Source organism: Arctopsyche grandis, chromosome 8, assembly GCF_051622035.1.
Source record: "Arctopsyche grandis isolate Sample6627 chromosome 8, ASM5162203v2, whole genome shotgun sequence".
Lineage (NCBI taxonomy): Eukaryota > Metazoa > Arthropoda > Insecta > Trichoptera > Hydropsychidae > Arctopsyche > Arctopsyche grandis.
Window position 1 is genome coordinate 27,107,018 of NC_135362.1, and position 15,694 is coordinate 27,122,711.

Sequence of the window (15,694 nt, forward strand, 5' to 3'; positions counted from 1 at the left end):
GAGGTATACTTCAGAGAAATGGCCATCAAAACAAACAAACTGACGACGATTACTTAAATAAGAAGTAAAAATATGTATATTTCAAAAAAAGTTTTTTCTCTTTACATATTGATATTTTAATTATTGTATCATTTATATGATATTTTAAATTATTGGATCTTTTTTCAAATTACACTGAGCAACAAAAAATCACGTTTTTGAGTTATCAGATCGGAGACTAACCAATCTTTACTAAGTTTGACCCACTGAATTCGAATATGATAATGATTTTTGTTGTTTGGGTCTCCTTTACTTTATATGATATAATCAACGCATAATTTATCATAGTATTACAGTATTACTACATTGCTTATAAAATAAAATACTCAAAAATAATGTCATGGAATAAGATCAAATCAAAAAATATGTTTATGATGAATGTAATAAACTTTTTAATCAATCGCATTCTATTAAAATATTATATAAATAACACAACAACAAAAAAAATACCAGAGCGGATACTAACCAATCTTTACTAAGTTTGACCCACTGAATTCGAATATGATAATGATTTTTGTTGTTTGGGTTTCCTTTACGAGATATGAGTGCTTAAAAAAATGCGCAATTTTTACAGTTTTTTGGCTTTTGCAGTATTTAATTCAAAATCTAGTATTTATGTGCTCAAAGTGAGTATTAGAATCAATAGTCAGATGTTTTTTACATTGATTGTTATTTTTTATTGTTTTAAAATACTTATAATTAATTGTTTAGCGAATTTTAAAAGTCAAAAATATATATATTTTTACGGATTTTTTTTCTATGCTATTTTGCATTTTTTAGTCAGTTTTTTATTTCACCACGTTCATAAGGATTGGTTTTCTATCTCAATATTTTTTTTTATCTAAACGTACTAACTCGAGCGGTTGATTAAAATGTTTACTACATTCATCATAAACATATTTTTTGATTTTATCTTATTCCATGTCATTATTTTTGAGTATTTTATTTTATAAGCAATGTAGTAATACTGTAATACTATGATAAATTATGCGTAGATTATATTATATAATCAACGTATAATTTATCATAGTATTACAGTATTACTACATTGCTTATAAAATAAAATACTCACAAATAATGTCATGGAATAAGGTACACATATAATTTATATGTGTACCTTTTTCTACGTACCTTTTGAGAAACGCTGCATCATGCACTCAAATCATCAAGCTCTGTAGGCAAAGGGACTTGAGGGATGTATGTAGATGTTCATTCGTCGTGGGTTTAAAATATAAGGGCACAAGCAATTAAAATACTATTTCTGAATGTTTAGGGATAATAATAATTTTTGTAAATTAGTTTTCATTCGATTTATTCCATTGTTTCAATAATCCGTTTCTATGGAAGTTTAAAATTATAAATAATAAAAATTTATTTGAAAAATTACTGCTTTATTTATACACAGGAATTAGAAAAATGACATACATTGAGCTATGCTAGTATTTATAAGTTTCTCCACACATATATTTTCTATTTCACTTTTAAAATGATACACAATTGAACATACATATTTGTACTTCCCCATAGGGGTTCAATTCAAAATTATTCATATTGTGATGCTATCAAATTAGAACCCAAGTGAGAACTTACTATGCATGTACATATTTAGTAGTAGTATACATAGTAGTGCTTAGTAGTAATTTAGTGAATCTTTTCCCAATTTTTTCGGTGTATTTCGTCGTCGAGTATATATTATATATGACACAGTGAAAATATATTTTCAGTGACGTTTCAGTGAAATCATAACCAGTTACATTTTCAAGGTTGGTTTTATTCATTTAAGATTATTCATTAATTGTTTAGAACATCTCTTTATGACATGTATGTATTTAACAACAAAACTGTATTGAAAAACTGAAATAATTTCGTTGTAAAATATAATAAATATTGAATGTAACCAACCTATCTGTGTTTGGGGAATATAAGAAGTGTCTAAAACAAAATTCAATAATTACGCACACATCTAATTATGCCAGCAGCATAGCTCGGACGTTAAGCTTCTGCTTACCGTCAAGAAGGTGCCGGGTTCAATCCCTGAATGAAAATGAATTTTTCAGAGTATGCTGTTGGTCAGACCTGGATTTGTGACTCCAGGTTGATCGTTTCCTATCAGAGTTTGCCAATTTTCTCTGATTTCATTGTTGAAACGGTTCCCGGAAAAAAAATTGGCTAAAAATCCTTCCTACCTACTATGTCACCACTATTTGAAATTTGATTGATGTACAATAAAAATTTATGTACAATTCATAGATGTCTCGTTAATTTGCGAGTTTTTTCAGTGTCTCGCAATTCAACGACTTATAATAAAAATGCTGCATTTGTATTTGTAATTGGCCAGGAAGGCGCATTGGGATTTACCTGTAAGGCCTTCCTGGTATATATGTAAAAAAATAAAAAAATAAAAAAAAATATGCATGCTACTGTGGGGAGCCGGGAGACTAACACATTTTGGATTTTCAGTAAGGCAAAAGTTCTACTTCAGCTGTAAGATTTTTTTTAATTACTTAATATCACTATAAAGAATTTGGTGATCGGAAAAATGCACTCGAGATAGTTGCACTCTCGAGACATCCAAACTGTCAAAGATACTCAAGGAGAACAAACGCAATAGAATTCCTCAAAAAAGCGTCAAGGGTTATTTGTATGTTATCCGAGGGTGCTTAGCTTTTTTTGTGGAATTCTATTGCGTAAATTCTTATTGAGTGCCTTTGAAAATTAGGACTTCTCGAAACTGCGCCACTATTCAGTGCAATTTAGTGCATTTTTCCGGGAACCAAAGAATTTGTACACAGGAATTAACAAACATTAGATTATGAGAGAATTTTTAAGTTTCATCCTGCGTCTATTTTCTATTTCACTAATAAAAGGATACAGAATTGAACTTACATATATATTTACAATTACTCATATCTATATGAGATGAATTTAAAATTATGTATATACACATATTCTGTGTCACAATCTGTCCTCGTCAAACTGCTGGTTAGGTTTGGGGGTTTTGTGACTCCAAATTGATCGTTTCTCTATCAGAGTTTGCCAATTTTATCTAATCATTGTTGAAATGGTTCCTGAAAATTGGTATTAGATCATTTCCTGTTGTCACAAAATCTGTGTGTATAATTTTTAAAAATTATGCACAGTAATCTGAAATCTATAGATATCTCTATAGACATCTCTATAATTTCGTGTTTATTATATGTATAAAAATTGTAATAATAATTGTACACAAAAATCTAAAAATAATCCATAGATGTCTCTATGATTATTATTTCTGTACTGATTAATTGCTATATGCTATGTATTCTGATTGTATATGTATTATTGTATTTCTGACCGTTATCGTACAATCGTCGCATTGGAGCGATCTGTAATGACGAGTGTATATTGATTGTAACAATAAAATAAAATATGAGATGTTATCATATTTCGTTATAGAGGGGCTCAATTTAAAACTATTTATGTTGTAGTGTTATCAAATTGTCACTTGGTGAGAACTTAAGTATTTGGTAGTAGTATAGTAATTTATTTCAAAGTTTAGTTTTAAAATAACATGTTCCATATATTGAACTGACAGTACATATTTTTGAAGAAAGAAATCACTCACTCTTATCTTCGAAAGATTCTAATATTGTACGTAGCATAGACGTTTTTTCTTCTAACATACTATTACATGATTTTAACTCTTCATCCTTTTCCGTCAGCGAATTTTGAACATTTTCCGTGATGCCATTTGGAACTGGAGTTGTCATCGAAATTGTCCTTGGAGTTGACCTTGGATGTGTATTGATATATATACTGGAAGGAGTCGAACTATATTCCGGCAACTGACTATTTAAAATCTTATGACTATTTTCTGGTCTCATTCTGCGTTTGCTTTGTTTATTATTATTAGATATACTTAGCGGTATCAATTTTGACCTCAAATTATCAAATTTTTTAACGGCAACATCTAATTCTCTCTTGAGTCTCTGATTCTCGATCTCCACCCCTGGTAAATTTTTTCCACCTTCAGATCTTCTCAAATTACCAGCTGTCGAATTTCTCACTTGTTCGAAAAAATCGATTAGTTTCATTTCGTTCTCTCTGATGATTGTCACCAACGATCTCGTTTGCTCATCGGTTGAGAATTTGCCCAATTTTCCAGCGTAGTCTTTCGACACAGTGTCACAAGGATCACTTTTGTGCTCCTTGAACGAAACTATCTTAGCCCCTTCACCATTCACAACGGAAAAAATGAGGTCATTCGAATCGAGGGGAATAGTTGCTGTCGTGATGATTGCAGGAACTTCAACTTTATCAGCAAAAACACTGCTGTTGACGATCCTTAATTTGTTGATGTCCACTACGTATAAACTGCCCTTTTGCACTCGACCATCGGAATTCCTGATAGTTTTAACTATGTATAGTTTTTCAGTCTTTCTATTCAAAGATACCTCGTCATAACCGTCGCTACCATCCGTCGTAATATAAAAGACTTGTGGTAATTCATCTGGTATGTGCACATTCATGTATGCTTTTCCTTTGGCACTTCCATACGTGGTACTTTTATGTTGAATGGCTTCTGGTGGAAATCGCACATTGTCATATGGTTCGTGTGTCGAATTTGCGTTAATTTTGTAAACCTTGTCATCTTCTTTAACCAAAAGATTTCCATCAATGTATGCCATCTTCGTCGGCTTTATTGATAATGTATGTACAATGTTGCACGCAAAATAATTGTCTTCAATAGGGAAACGATTTTTTTTACATGAGTGCCGTTCATTGTCAAAGCAGTTTTTGTGTGCTTCAACCATAAATGTTCGAGAAAATAAACAGTTCATCAGGAATAGCAATAGTGGAATATTAAAAAAAAGTTGAGGCTTCTGCATTTCTTGAGTTAATTATGTATATCTGCAATCAATAAAATAAAGCAAATAAGTATATTTTCAGTACATATGTAAGTAATTATACTACATACATATTGTAAATAGGTTTTTATTATATAATTTAATACTATGATTACTAACCAAATTCAATTGAATCATAAAATAGAAAATGATCAGTAGATCAGTAGCTATTAAAATAGATATAAGATGTATTGTGAACATAATTTCGTAATAATAAAAAGCATTTAAAAATCAAATACTACATACATACATTTATTATCAAGGATGATTACATTTGACACATGTACGACATGCATACAATATAATGTAATCAAAATTAGATCATTATTTCCAGGGCTTTTTTCCCTAAGAACGCGGTGGAACGGCGTTCCGGCACCATTTTTCACAGTATTTTTAATGTTTCCAAAGCAATTAGACGAAACAATATTCGTGCGTACTTATTTTCGCAAGAATATTGTTTATATAATCACAATTTATATAATTCTTCAAAATAATAAAATATGGTGTCATGAAGAGAATAAAATATGGATGGATTCGAAAGTGCAAGAACAAGACGTGCGTTCCGGCACCTTCTTTATTCAAAAGAAGCCCTGATTATTTCTATCTATGTACATAAATAAATTGTATCTACATAGATAAAAATAAATACTACAACTATTTCTATTATTATGCTCTTGGAATTGATTATATTTTATAAGCGCACAATATGGATTTAATTATTACATAAACTATTCATTTCTGATTACATTAAAACTACATATTTATTTTTGGTTTTTATCAAAAATCCATATATCATTATTTTCTTCAAATTCTCGTACTTTCTAAACATACACACACACATACAAATATATGTAAATATAAATCATAAAAAACTATATATACATATATAGATAACCTCACATTATCGGCATGATTGCATATTATTATTGTACAATATAAATACATAAACATACGTATATAAGTATGTACATATGTTTATTATATGCCAAATAAAGGCATTTTACAATGTGTCAAATTTTTCAAGTTTTATATGTAAGGAATAATAATATAATAATAATACATATTTTAGGGAATGGAACGAATGAGACGACTGCCTTGTTAATGCACGTGTGTTTATTATGACGGCCAAAGACGAAGTGATAGTAATGACTGAACGCGGTCGAGTTGTCTCCATTCGCAGGAAAGTGACCGAACTCGACCATGTCATATAGCGAGCCGCCACAACAATGTATATAAAGACGGACGTGATGTGTTTGGGTATGTGTGTTTGTGCCAGACCGTCAACACACAGCCAATCAGAGTCAAGTGGTCGAGGAGACGTGGGGAAGCGTGGTAGTGGGGTAGTGGGGGGGGGGGTGGAGCGTCATGTGACGTTAGCCCAAGCGCCGACAGGCATGTGCGACGTCAGGCCGAGCGACGGGTAACACACACACACACACATTCATTCATCATTTCGAACGGGTGAACGGCGCATTAATACGCGTGCGCGCCTATAAATTACCTTACACTATATTTATATATTATATATAACTTTATTTTCATTCATGTATCAATTCCTTTCCGAAGTCACCCGTTGAAATCAACGAGCACAACACTAGTACATTATAATCGTTAAGTTAATTGGTCACTTAGATTTTAAGGTTAAAAATTAGAACCCTGACTATAACTGAATACCTTTTATCTATGCTTTTAATTCTGCCCATATTCACAATTAACTGATAGAACAATAGGTATATTAATTTCAAATCAATTGGCGTTTATTCGTCATTTTAATCCAATAAAATGGCTTTATATTTTATAAATAACGTTTGAAAATTATTTACAATATGTACATAATTATTTGTTTTTATTTTAAAAGTGTAAATTGTACAATATGCATTCACAACAACAAAAAATACATAAATTTACTCTCACCTATATGTATATAATATGTTAGCATATAGCCTCCGTGCTATGCTGTAATCGACTAACAATTTTGCACTTTGCTATCTCTTTTATTCAACGAAGGTCAAGTTGACAGATAACCTTTTATTTTATTATTTCTATTTTGACTGCAAAATCTCCCATTGATTAGCATCAATATTCTTTATAATCTATATACATATATTTCATTTTATATATATTTGAAATCATATATAATCAATTTATTTCATAAAAATGATTTTTGAAATAAATACATAATATCATCGCATGGCCATTAATAGAGTTGTTTGGGTTACGCGATTCGAATGTTCAAACATGAGCTGTCGCCAATCTTTCAAAGCGCACGCGAATGTCACACTTATTACAGAAGAGGCAAGTGTCATTATGCCTTGCTTATGTGGCTCAACACAATCTACCCCATCCCCCAAGTGCAAGTTTAAACTTGCAAAGTTTTAGTGCTTTCTTGAGAGTCGTTTGGAATTTTTATTTGCTCTTCACTTGGGTATGTAAATAATATTAATTATTTATTTTATACAATTTTAAAAGTTCATTTTGTATGTTATATTAATTGAATTGTATAATAATAGAAATGTTTTGGTTTTAGAAATTAATACATTATCAAGTGTATGAAATAATTTCATAGAATTCAACTATGACCGAAGGAAAGTTCACACACATTTTGAACATGAACAATCTTCAAAATCAAGATCTATTTAAAAATATTGCAACATTCTGTTTCACAGATCATTACTGCAATAAGTTATACTATCGTACCATATCTAACGACAAATCAAACGTATTATGCAGGAAAAGCTCAACTTCCTTTGATATGATAAAGGTTTTACTCGGAACAGCAAGCTCATACGAAATTGACTATTTAACACTTGCCGATATCATTCGACCACACGCTTGGAAGATACTCACAAAAATCAAGCTAAATTTTTTAAAGCACTCTAAAGATGATTTCAAGAAATTCTTCCTGAATGTAAAACCTTCAAATTGCTCGTATGCTGAATTGAGCAAAGTAATAGATTGCGTTATCCGTATACTTGAATCCATAGTTCCCAGTGAAGTTTATGGATGTAGAAAAAATCAAAAAGTATTTTATAATACTGTGAGATTTATCTTAAATGGAATGTCCGGACAACACATTACCGTTGAGCAAATTTTGAATAAATGGAACATTGATACTGTCTTATGGTTGAATTCAGTACCGAACTTGAGTATCGGTTATAAAATATTAATATTGTTGAAATTTGTAGTGTTTTTAATTAGGAATATTGTTTGTTCCGTCATTGCTGTTACTTTTTATGTTACGACTTCACAATTATCCCACGAAACTAGAAAATTGTACTACTATTACAGATCAGATTGGCAAAAGCTGAGTGATACTTTTCTATTGCAGCTCTCCGCCAGAGGTGATCTTGTAAAGTCTGATATTTTCAGCATTGGCAGTCGATCGAAGAGAAGAATACCTCTGTCGGAGAGAACTAAAATAAAATCCACCATGAAATCATTGCCCGTAATGCGTCTAATGTTGAAATCCAATTCGACTGTGAGGGTTATAATCCGGTACAAAAAGAAGACCCAATTGGAGAAAAGCAATGAAAAAATTCGCCGATACCTGTTTCAAACCATCAATCCAAGAAATCCATTGAATATGATTGATAAATATACATCCTTTTTTACCAAATGGGCGATGTTGGGTAAGCCGAAGTTGTATTTTGTAAAAGCTGATATTTTAGACGCCTTCGGCTCGGTCGATATCGACGTACTGCAAACTATCCTTTCAAAGCTTCATACAAACTTTCAAAGCATCGAAAAGAATCCCACAAGGAAGAAAACGATCGCTAAAGAATACCAACGACTATTAGACGAGCTGAACCGACCTGTGTTAGTTAGACGAGGGTCATGCGTGTACGAGTGGAAACGAGGCCTCGTACAAGGCATGAAGTATTCACCGATACTATGCGAGATATTCTACAAAGAAATGGACCAGCGACACTTATCAAAATTCTTCTCCGAGTCTGACGATGAAATAAAATTACTCGTACGGCTGGTAGATGATTATCTCTTTGTAACGGACAGCGTCGATAAAGCCCGTGACTTCATAAAACATATGTCCGAAAGGGTCAAAATCAATCCGAGTAAGACCAAAATAAACTTTGAACATGACTTGGGAGTATGCGTCGACCGGATAACATTTTTCGGATACGTAATCAATACGTGCAATTTAGAAGTGTCGAGAGACGAAACCGTTTATAGCGGCCAGTTGAAGTATAGGATTGCGTTCAATCAAGCTATCTCGCAACCGTTGTCGTTTCTAGAGAAACGTATAACTCAAACCACAGTTCCGTTGTCGCCGTTGCTTCTAAGTCTTCGAATCAATTCCATTGAGAATGTTTTGAAGAATGTTTTCATATCCTTGTGCATATCGGCGAATAAATTCTGCACGATTATACCGATGATCTGCTGCGACAATGACAACTTGGATGCGGAGACTTTGTTTAAGGTATATAAAAGAAAGGTGGCCGTGCGGATGTGCGATTTCATCGTGAAAATCGTCATTGAGAGTGTTCCGCACGGTGAATTTCCATATTGCATCAATCATTTCAGATATGTCGCTTATAAGGCTTTGAGTTTGTTCGCTTCCAAGTCAAATGTTTGCATGAAGTTGATGCCTTTTGTTAGGTCGGCTCTTAAGAAGTGTAATTGTATGGAAGGGACGTGGAAGCCTCATTACGGAAGCGTCGACAGGCATGGTGTTCCAAATCGTATGGCTGTTAGAGAAATTTGTCGTAAATACGATATAAAAAAAAATGTTTTGCTACATACTAGTACTCCCGATGAGTTTGAGCCGTATATAAGATGATTTAATAACTTTTGAATAATTTTATGAATTTTTTGTTCAATATATGTGTATAGGAAAATCATGAAATATAATAATAAGGTTGTGGATGTCAATTATTAAAATTTATGAAATGTGTGTAAAAAAAAGTTTTTTAAAAACAAACTTCTTTTTACAAACCTCCTTTACGTTTTTTAGTTTTGTATATAATATTAAGATATATAAATTATTATTTTGAATAAAAATACCAATAATTTTATTTTACTACCGCCATCTATGTATAAAACTTAAGACTACATAGAGGTCACCCAGATTAAAAATTTCCAAACTTCAAACGCGTCTTAAACAATATTTCATCTCTATCGTAATGGCGGAAGATCCATTTACTTATATTGATAACCAAAATGAGCAATATGGCAAAGTATGAAAACGATCGGATAAGAGGCAAATCTTTTCCTGAATTGTAATCGTAAGTGAAACGTTAAGGAGGTTTGTAAAAAAGAAACGCTTCGGTTGTTGGCCGTTGTAGCTATTTACCATTTGAATTTTATATGTAAAACTAATACTGTATATATAATGAATCTTTGATAATATTTCTTAAAATATTTATATAAAAGAATAAAAATTTTTATTATTTTAATTTTATTCTTATTTAAGAATCATCATTCACAGCCATTCGCCATCCACTACTGGATGAAGACCTCTCCAACATGGTTCCATTCGTCTCTGTTTTGAGCAACTTCCACCCATCTCATTCCATACATTTTTCTGATTTCATTCTCCTATCTCCCTTAGGTTCGGTGATTACTAGTCAAATGTGAACCGGTCACTGGTCACACAGGATTTCGAGTTTGTAAAGGTGTGTTTAGACTGTCTAATATATCTTGCAACAATATAAAATAAACAAAAGAAGTCTATTAATGAATGTATGTATTTTTCAAAAACTAGTTCCATCTTCATTGTTCTTAAAATGTAATGCTCACAATCTAAATGCCAAGCCACAATCTAAAATACTCAGCAGCTAGAGATTTCTATCGGGAAATTCTGCTATGGTTATAAATTCAGAAATTCCGGTGTAAACCAGTCTTTATAAACATTGACACGGATTACTCGACCCATGTTCAACGCATTTTTTTTCAATGCTACCTGGAAAGGCTAGCGGGTAGTAATCTTGTTTACTTTGTACATGCTCAAAATACAACGCCTATCGGCGTTTTTCAGGCCCATAGACTTGTTGGAAAAACGCCGATCGGCGTTGGTCAGCATTCAAAGGATTAATCAGAACACATTAGTAACTTTTCAAAATAATAATCCATTTTTTTGGCAGTAAAGCAGGTTTTAGCTTAAATACACTTCATTTCCAAAATCACTCATTGAAATTTCAACGGGCAAAATATTACAAAATAAAAGCTAACTAATAGTAGAAAGAGAGTTAATCAAATTTTGAAAAATTACCATTTTTACATACCTCCTTTACGTTTCACTTACGATTACAATTCAGGAAAAAGTTTACCTCTTATCCGATCGTTTTCATACTTTGCCATATTGCTAATTTTGGTCATCAATATAAGTAAATGGAGCTTCCGCCATTACAATAGAGATAAAATATCGTATAAGAAGCATTTCAGGTCCGAAGATTTTTAATCTCGGTGACAGTTGGTAGTCATTAATTTTATACATAGATGGCGATAGTAAAAAAAAAATATTGGTATTTTTATTCACAATAATAATTTTTTATTACATTCAGACAATTCAATTGCGTAGGATTATAACTAAGGATGTGAGTTTTTTTTTATATATTGGTAATAATAAAAGACAATGATAGTGAATAATTTTTAATACATGATAAAATCTTGAAGCATTTTTGAAATTATTCAGAATTTTCTCGTACATAAATATTGTAATTTGCAGATTGAAAAAATGAAACTTGCAATTTCTTTTTAACAAGTCATTATTTTATTTATATGTTTATATGATTTTATGTATAGGTTTATATGAAAAAAAATAATACGATAACATATGAATTTAATGATCCTACAATATTTTAAACTGTACGATCACTTAAAGCTTACGATTGCAGAAAACAAAACAAAAAAAATTCATATATATATATATATATATATATATATATATATATATATATATATATATATATATATATTGTATTACATATTTCGAATTGTTTTTATTCATTTTATAATAGCTATATATATATTATCCTTAACATTCAGAGGGAAAAAAATCTAACCACCGTCGATCGCATCGATTGGTAAAATTATCACGACCACTAATGTTTTATTTTTTATTTTATTTTTACAATAAACTGCATAAATAATTTTCTTACAATAACCGATAATAAATATAAAAAACAACAACACATTTTATTTTGCTGTAGAATGCGAACAAATTTAACAATTCAATAATAAGCTGAGAGCGATTAATAATACTATACATTCACAGGATTTGATTTATGCTACATAATATAAAATCTACAACAAAACTTAATTCAATTTTAGCACTTTTACAACGTAATTTATTTACAAAAAAAAAAACAAAATAAAATATACATACATATACATATATATACGTAGAAGAAAATTTGTAAAAGGACAACACAATTTGTACATTTATTCAAATTGCTTTTGAGTTAACCATTTTTTTAGTATATAATATAATTATTTACATATATTATATATTTATTATTAAATTGTGTACGCGCGTCACACCGACAATCATAAGCGAAATACGAATGGAACATCCAATAGAATAATAGTCTTATTATACATTATTATGCTTAGTTATACATTTAATAGTAACTATCGGTTTGTCTTTTATTTATATGTATAAAATTGAACACTGACAGAGATTCGTCTGCAGACATGTCTTAGCGAGGAACAACTTGTCTGCCAATACATAGATACAGCTTCTATTCACAACACAATGAAATCAATCGGGTGATCCTATTTACTATCAATAACAATAACAAATGATTGAACAGATCGAACAATACAAATACCTCGGGGCAATGATCAATACGGACGTCAGTTCCGAAATGGTGATAAGAAGAAGGATCGAAATAGCAAGAAATGCCTTCGGCAGCATGAAAAATGTTTTGTGTTGTCGAAGGTTGTCTATGAAATTGCGCTTAAGAGTCCTGCACTCCTATGTTTGGTCGGTGTTGCTGTACAGATGCGAAACGTGGACGCTGTTAGTGGCATCCATGAACAGGATAGAGTCCTTTGAAATGTGGTGTTATCGGAGGATGCTAAAGATCTCGTGGAAGGAGCATGTACATAGGAAACGAAACAGTCCTTCAGATTCTTCATAAAAAGAGAGAGCTTCTTGACACGGTGAAGCGGCCCCAAATATCGCCTTCTACAAACAATCATAGAAGGGAAAATAGAAGGCAAACGGTGGCTCGGGAGAAAGAAGCTCTCTTGGCTCCGGAACTGATCAGGTCATGGATGGGACTCGGTCTCGAAAAGTTATTTCGGCTTGCCCATGATAGGGAAGAATTCGCACGGGCTATAAACGATGTATGCCCATGGTAGTCGCCTATGTCTGAATATGGATTCGGCATTAGAAGAAGAAGATCCTATTTGTAATGGTCGCTGTCTTTCAAGGACTCAAAACATTATTAAATCATGGACCAGACATAATAAGCATAATATTTTTCTAACCACTTAACGCATTTGTATCTATAGAAACCGATTCGATTGTCTTATTATATGTGTTTAGTGCCAACCCTCGACACTACCTCTTGAATGGTTTTGGTGCAAACGATCGACAAGAGCCAGACAGAATGAACCACAGAATAACTGGATGGCTGCTTTAAACGCAATTCTCGACTTCACGAATGATAAATTGCACATCAGATGACGAGTAACCTTTGGATGTGCACAGATGCAATTATTAAAATTGAGTTGGATCTTTCTGGCGAGTTTAATAAGGCAAAATTCGGAACTAAAGTATCAGAAGCACAGAACGTATACAGGGTAGGTATGACGGGACTTCGGGTAGATTACGCTTAGTGTAAGTGCGAGCAGTGTGCACGCATAAGGTACATGTACAGTTAATCTGTGGTTCAGTCTGTCTGGCGCTTGTCGATCGTTTGCACCGCATCGCTCTTGAATATATCACAAACTAACGGAAAATATTGACTTTTTTCAATTTCATTAGTATCACAGGATATTTGTAGATGTCACTGTGAAGAAAACGAAATTAATTTCGAGTCATAGCCTTGAATAGGAAGGAGCGCGCACCGGTGCGCTTACGGCGATGAAGTGGTTAAAAATGACCTTACGATGTAAATATGCAATTGTCCACTGACAAATCTCTCTAGTGTGTATCCTAACATATTGTTATATAATATATAACTAGTAAATATACATACATATATAATTTATCATTACCGATAGTAACCATAAAAATAAAATGGAAAATTAGCTTCATTTAAAATGGAATTAATAAACACGCTCACAACATTCACAATTAACGTTATTTACACGAATCTTTGGTAAATTTCAAATTGCAAAAACGATTTTAAGATAATTATGCATATTAATTATTATTAATAAAAATTAGAATGATTATTATTTTGATTCAATTCAATAGTAAATTTAAAAATATGTAAATCGTGAGTTATTATTGGTTTATTTCTTTATTATTATTTTTTTCATGCGTTTCAATAGAAAAGTATTAAAATTGTAAGAATAAAATATTCAATCTTCTACTCTAACTATTATATGGCACAATGAAAAAATATTTCTTTTTTATTATTCAATATATAAAAATCATATCAAAATCTTCTATTTTATTTTTTTCACTCTTCTACAACTCAACGTTTTGCGGATAAAATTGATCCCGAAACTTAAAATTTATAAAAAGTATAAAATATCTTCCCAAAGTTTATACAGTTTAATAAAATATATACGTATGTATCTTGTGAACTTTTTTCTTTCAACAATTCTTGGTATAAATACTTATAAATTAGTACATATCTTCCTAAATGTACTACGATTACACAAATACACCTGTTTGGCAAAATGAGAAGATTTTTTTGTTGTTTTAATTACAGTATGAATACAGTTGGTATCAATATATATGTATATTATATATATATATATATATATATATATATATATATATATATATATATATATATATATATATATATATATTCATAAAAAGATGTCTATCAATATTAATATTATATACAATTTTAATAAAACATGGTGTTCAGTCTATCAAATACGTTCGAAATTGTATATCACAAAATATAAAATAGTCAGCTGTTCACACATATTACATATATACAAAATTTAGCAAGAATATTGTATACAGATTGAAAAAAACAGTATAAATATAACAAAAAAAGCTCATAAGTGAGAACTCATAGTGATTACAATAAACACCGATGGTACCTTGAATTGATATCAAATCTATCTAATACGTACAGTCTTAATGTAGAAAGTGTTATTTATTATTTTTATATATTCCGGGGCGGAGTCGTTGAAAAATATCCAATGTAATAAACAAAAATTAGTGATATGTTCAGATACTGTTTGAGAATTGAGAAAAAAAAAACACGAATCATTTTCAAGGCTTATTTGATATCACATTTCTCTATATAATTAAACATTTATTTGTACCGTTATTCAATGGAGTAGTTCATTATCAATTATATTATTATTTTATTACATACATACGTACATATGTATAGACGATTACAATGACAGTCAAAATAGCTTAATATTATTTGTACAATATGTGCAGAAAATGGGAAGACTAAGCGTTATACCAATTTTATACACGAAATTGAATATTGAAAAAAAAAAGTGTGTGTGTGTGTGTGTGTATGTACATTTACATTGCATCACGGATGAAACATTTTTGTTGTAATTAAACATTCTATTATTTATATGTAGAAAAATAATGTATATCTAAGACTGAATGTATGTACCTGTTTTCTTAAAACACAGTTTGAGAAGTTTTAATT

General features: G+C 31.0%; 2 protein-coding genes across 2 annotated transcripts; one reads left to right on the plus strand and one right to left on the minus strand.

Annotated features, from left to right (window-relative positions):
- Positions 1 to 1,416: 1,416 nt before the first annotated feature.
- On the minus strand, positions 1,417 to 6,906 carry LOC143915517 (uncharacterized). The gene is made up of 2 exons (XM_077436212.1): positions 6,840 to 6,906; positions 1,417 to 4,929 (listed from the first exon to the last, which is right to left on the minus strand). Exon 2 carries the CDS (start codon positions 4,905 to 4,907, stop codon positions 3,636 to 3,638), a length of 1,272 nt encoding a protein of 423 aa, XP_077292338.1. The 5' UTR covers positions 4,908 to 4,929; positions 6,840 to 6,906; the 3' UTR covers positions 1,417 to 3,635.
- A 360-nt stretch (positions 6,907 to 7,266) lies between these two features.
- On the plus strand, positions 7,267 to 9,720 carry LOC143915918 (telomerase reverse transcriptase-like). Its single transcript, XM_077436738.1, has 2 exons — positions 7,267 to 7,350; positions 7,453 to 9,720. The coding sequence occupies exon 2, from the start codon at positions 7,501 to 7,503 to the stop codon at positions 9,718 to 9,720; it is 2,220 nt and encodes a 739-aa protein (XP_077292864.1). The 5' UTR covers positions 7,267 to 7,350; positions 7,453 to 7,500.
- Positions 9,721 to 15,694: the final 5,974 nt, after the last annotated feature.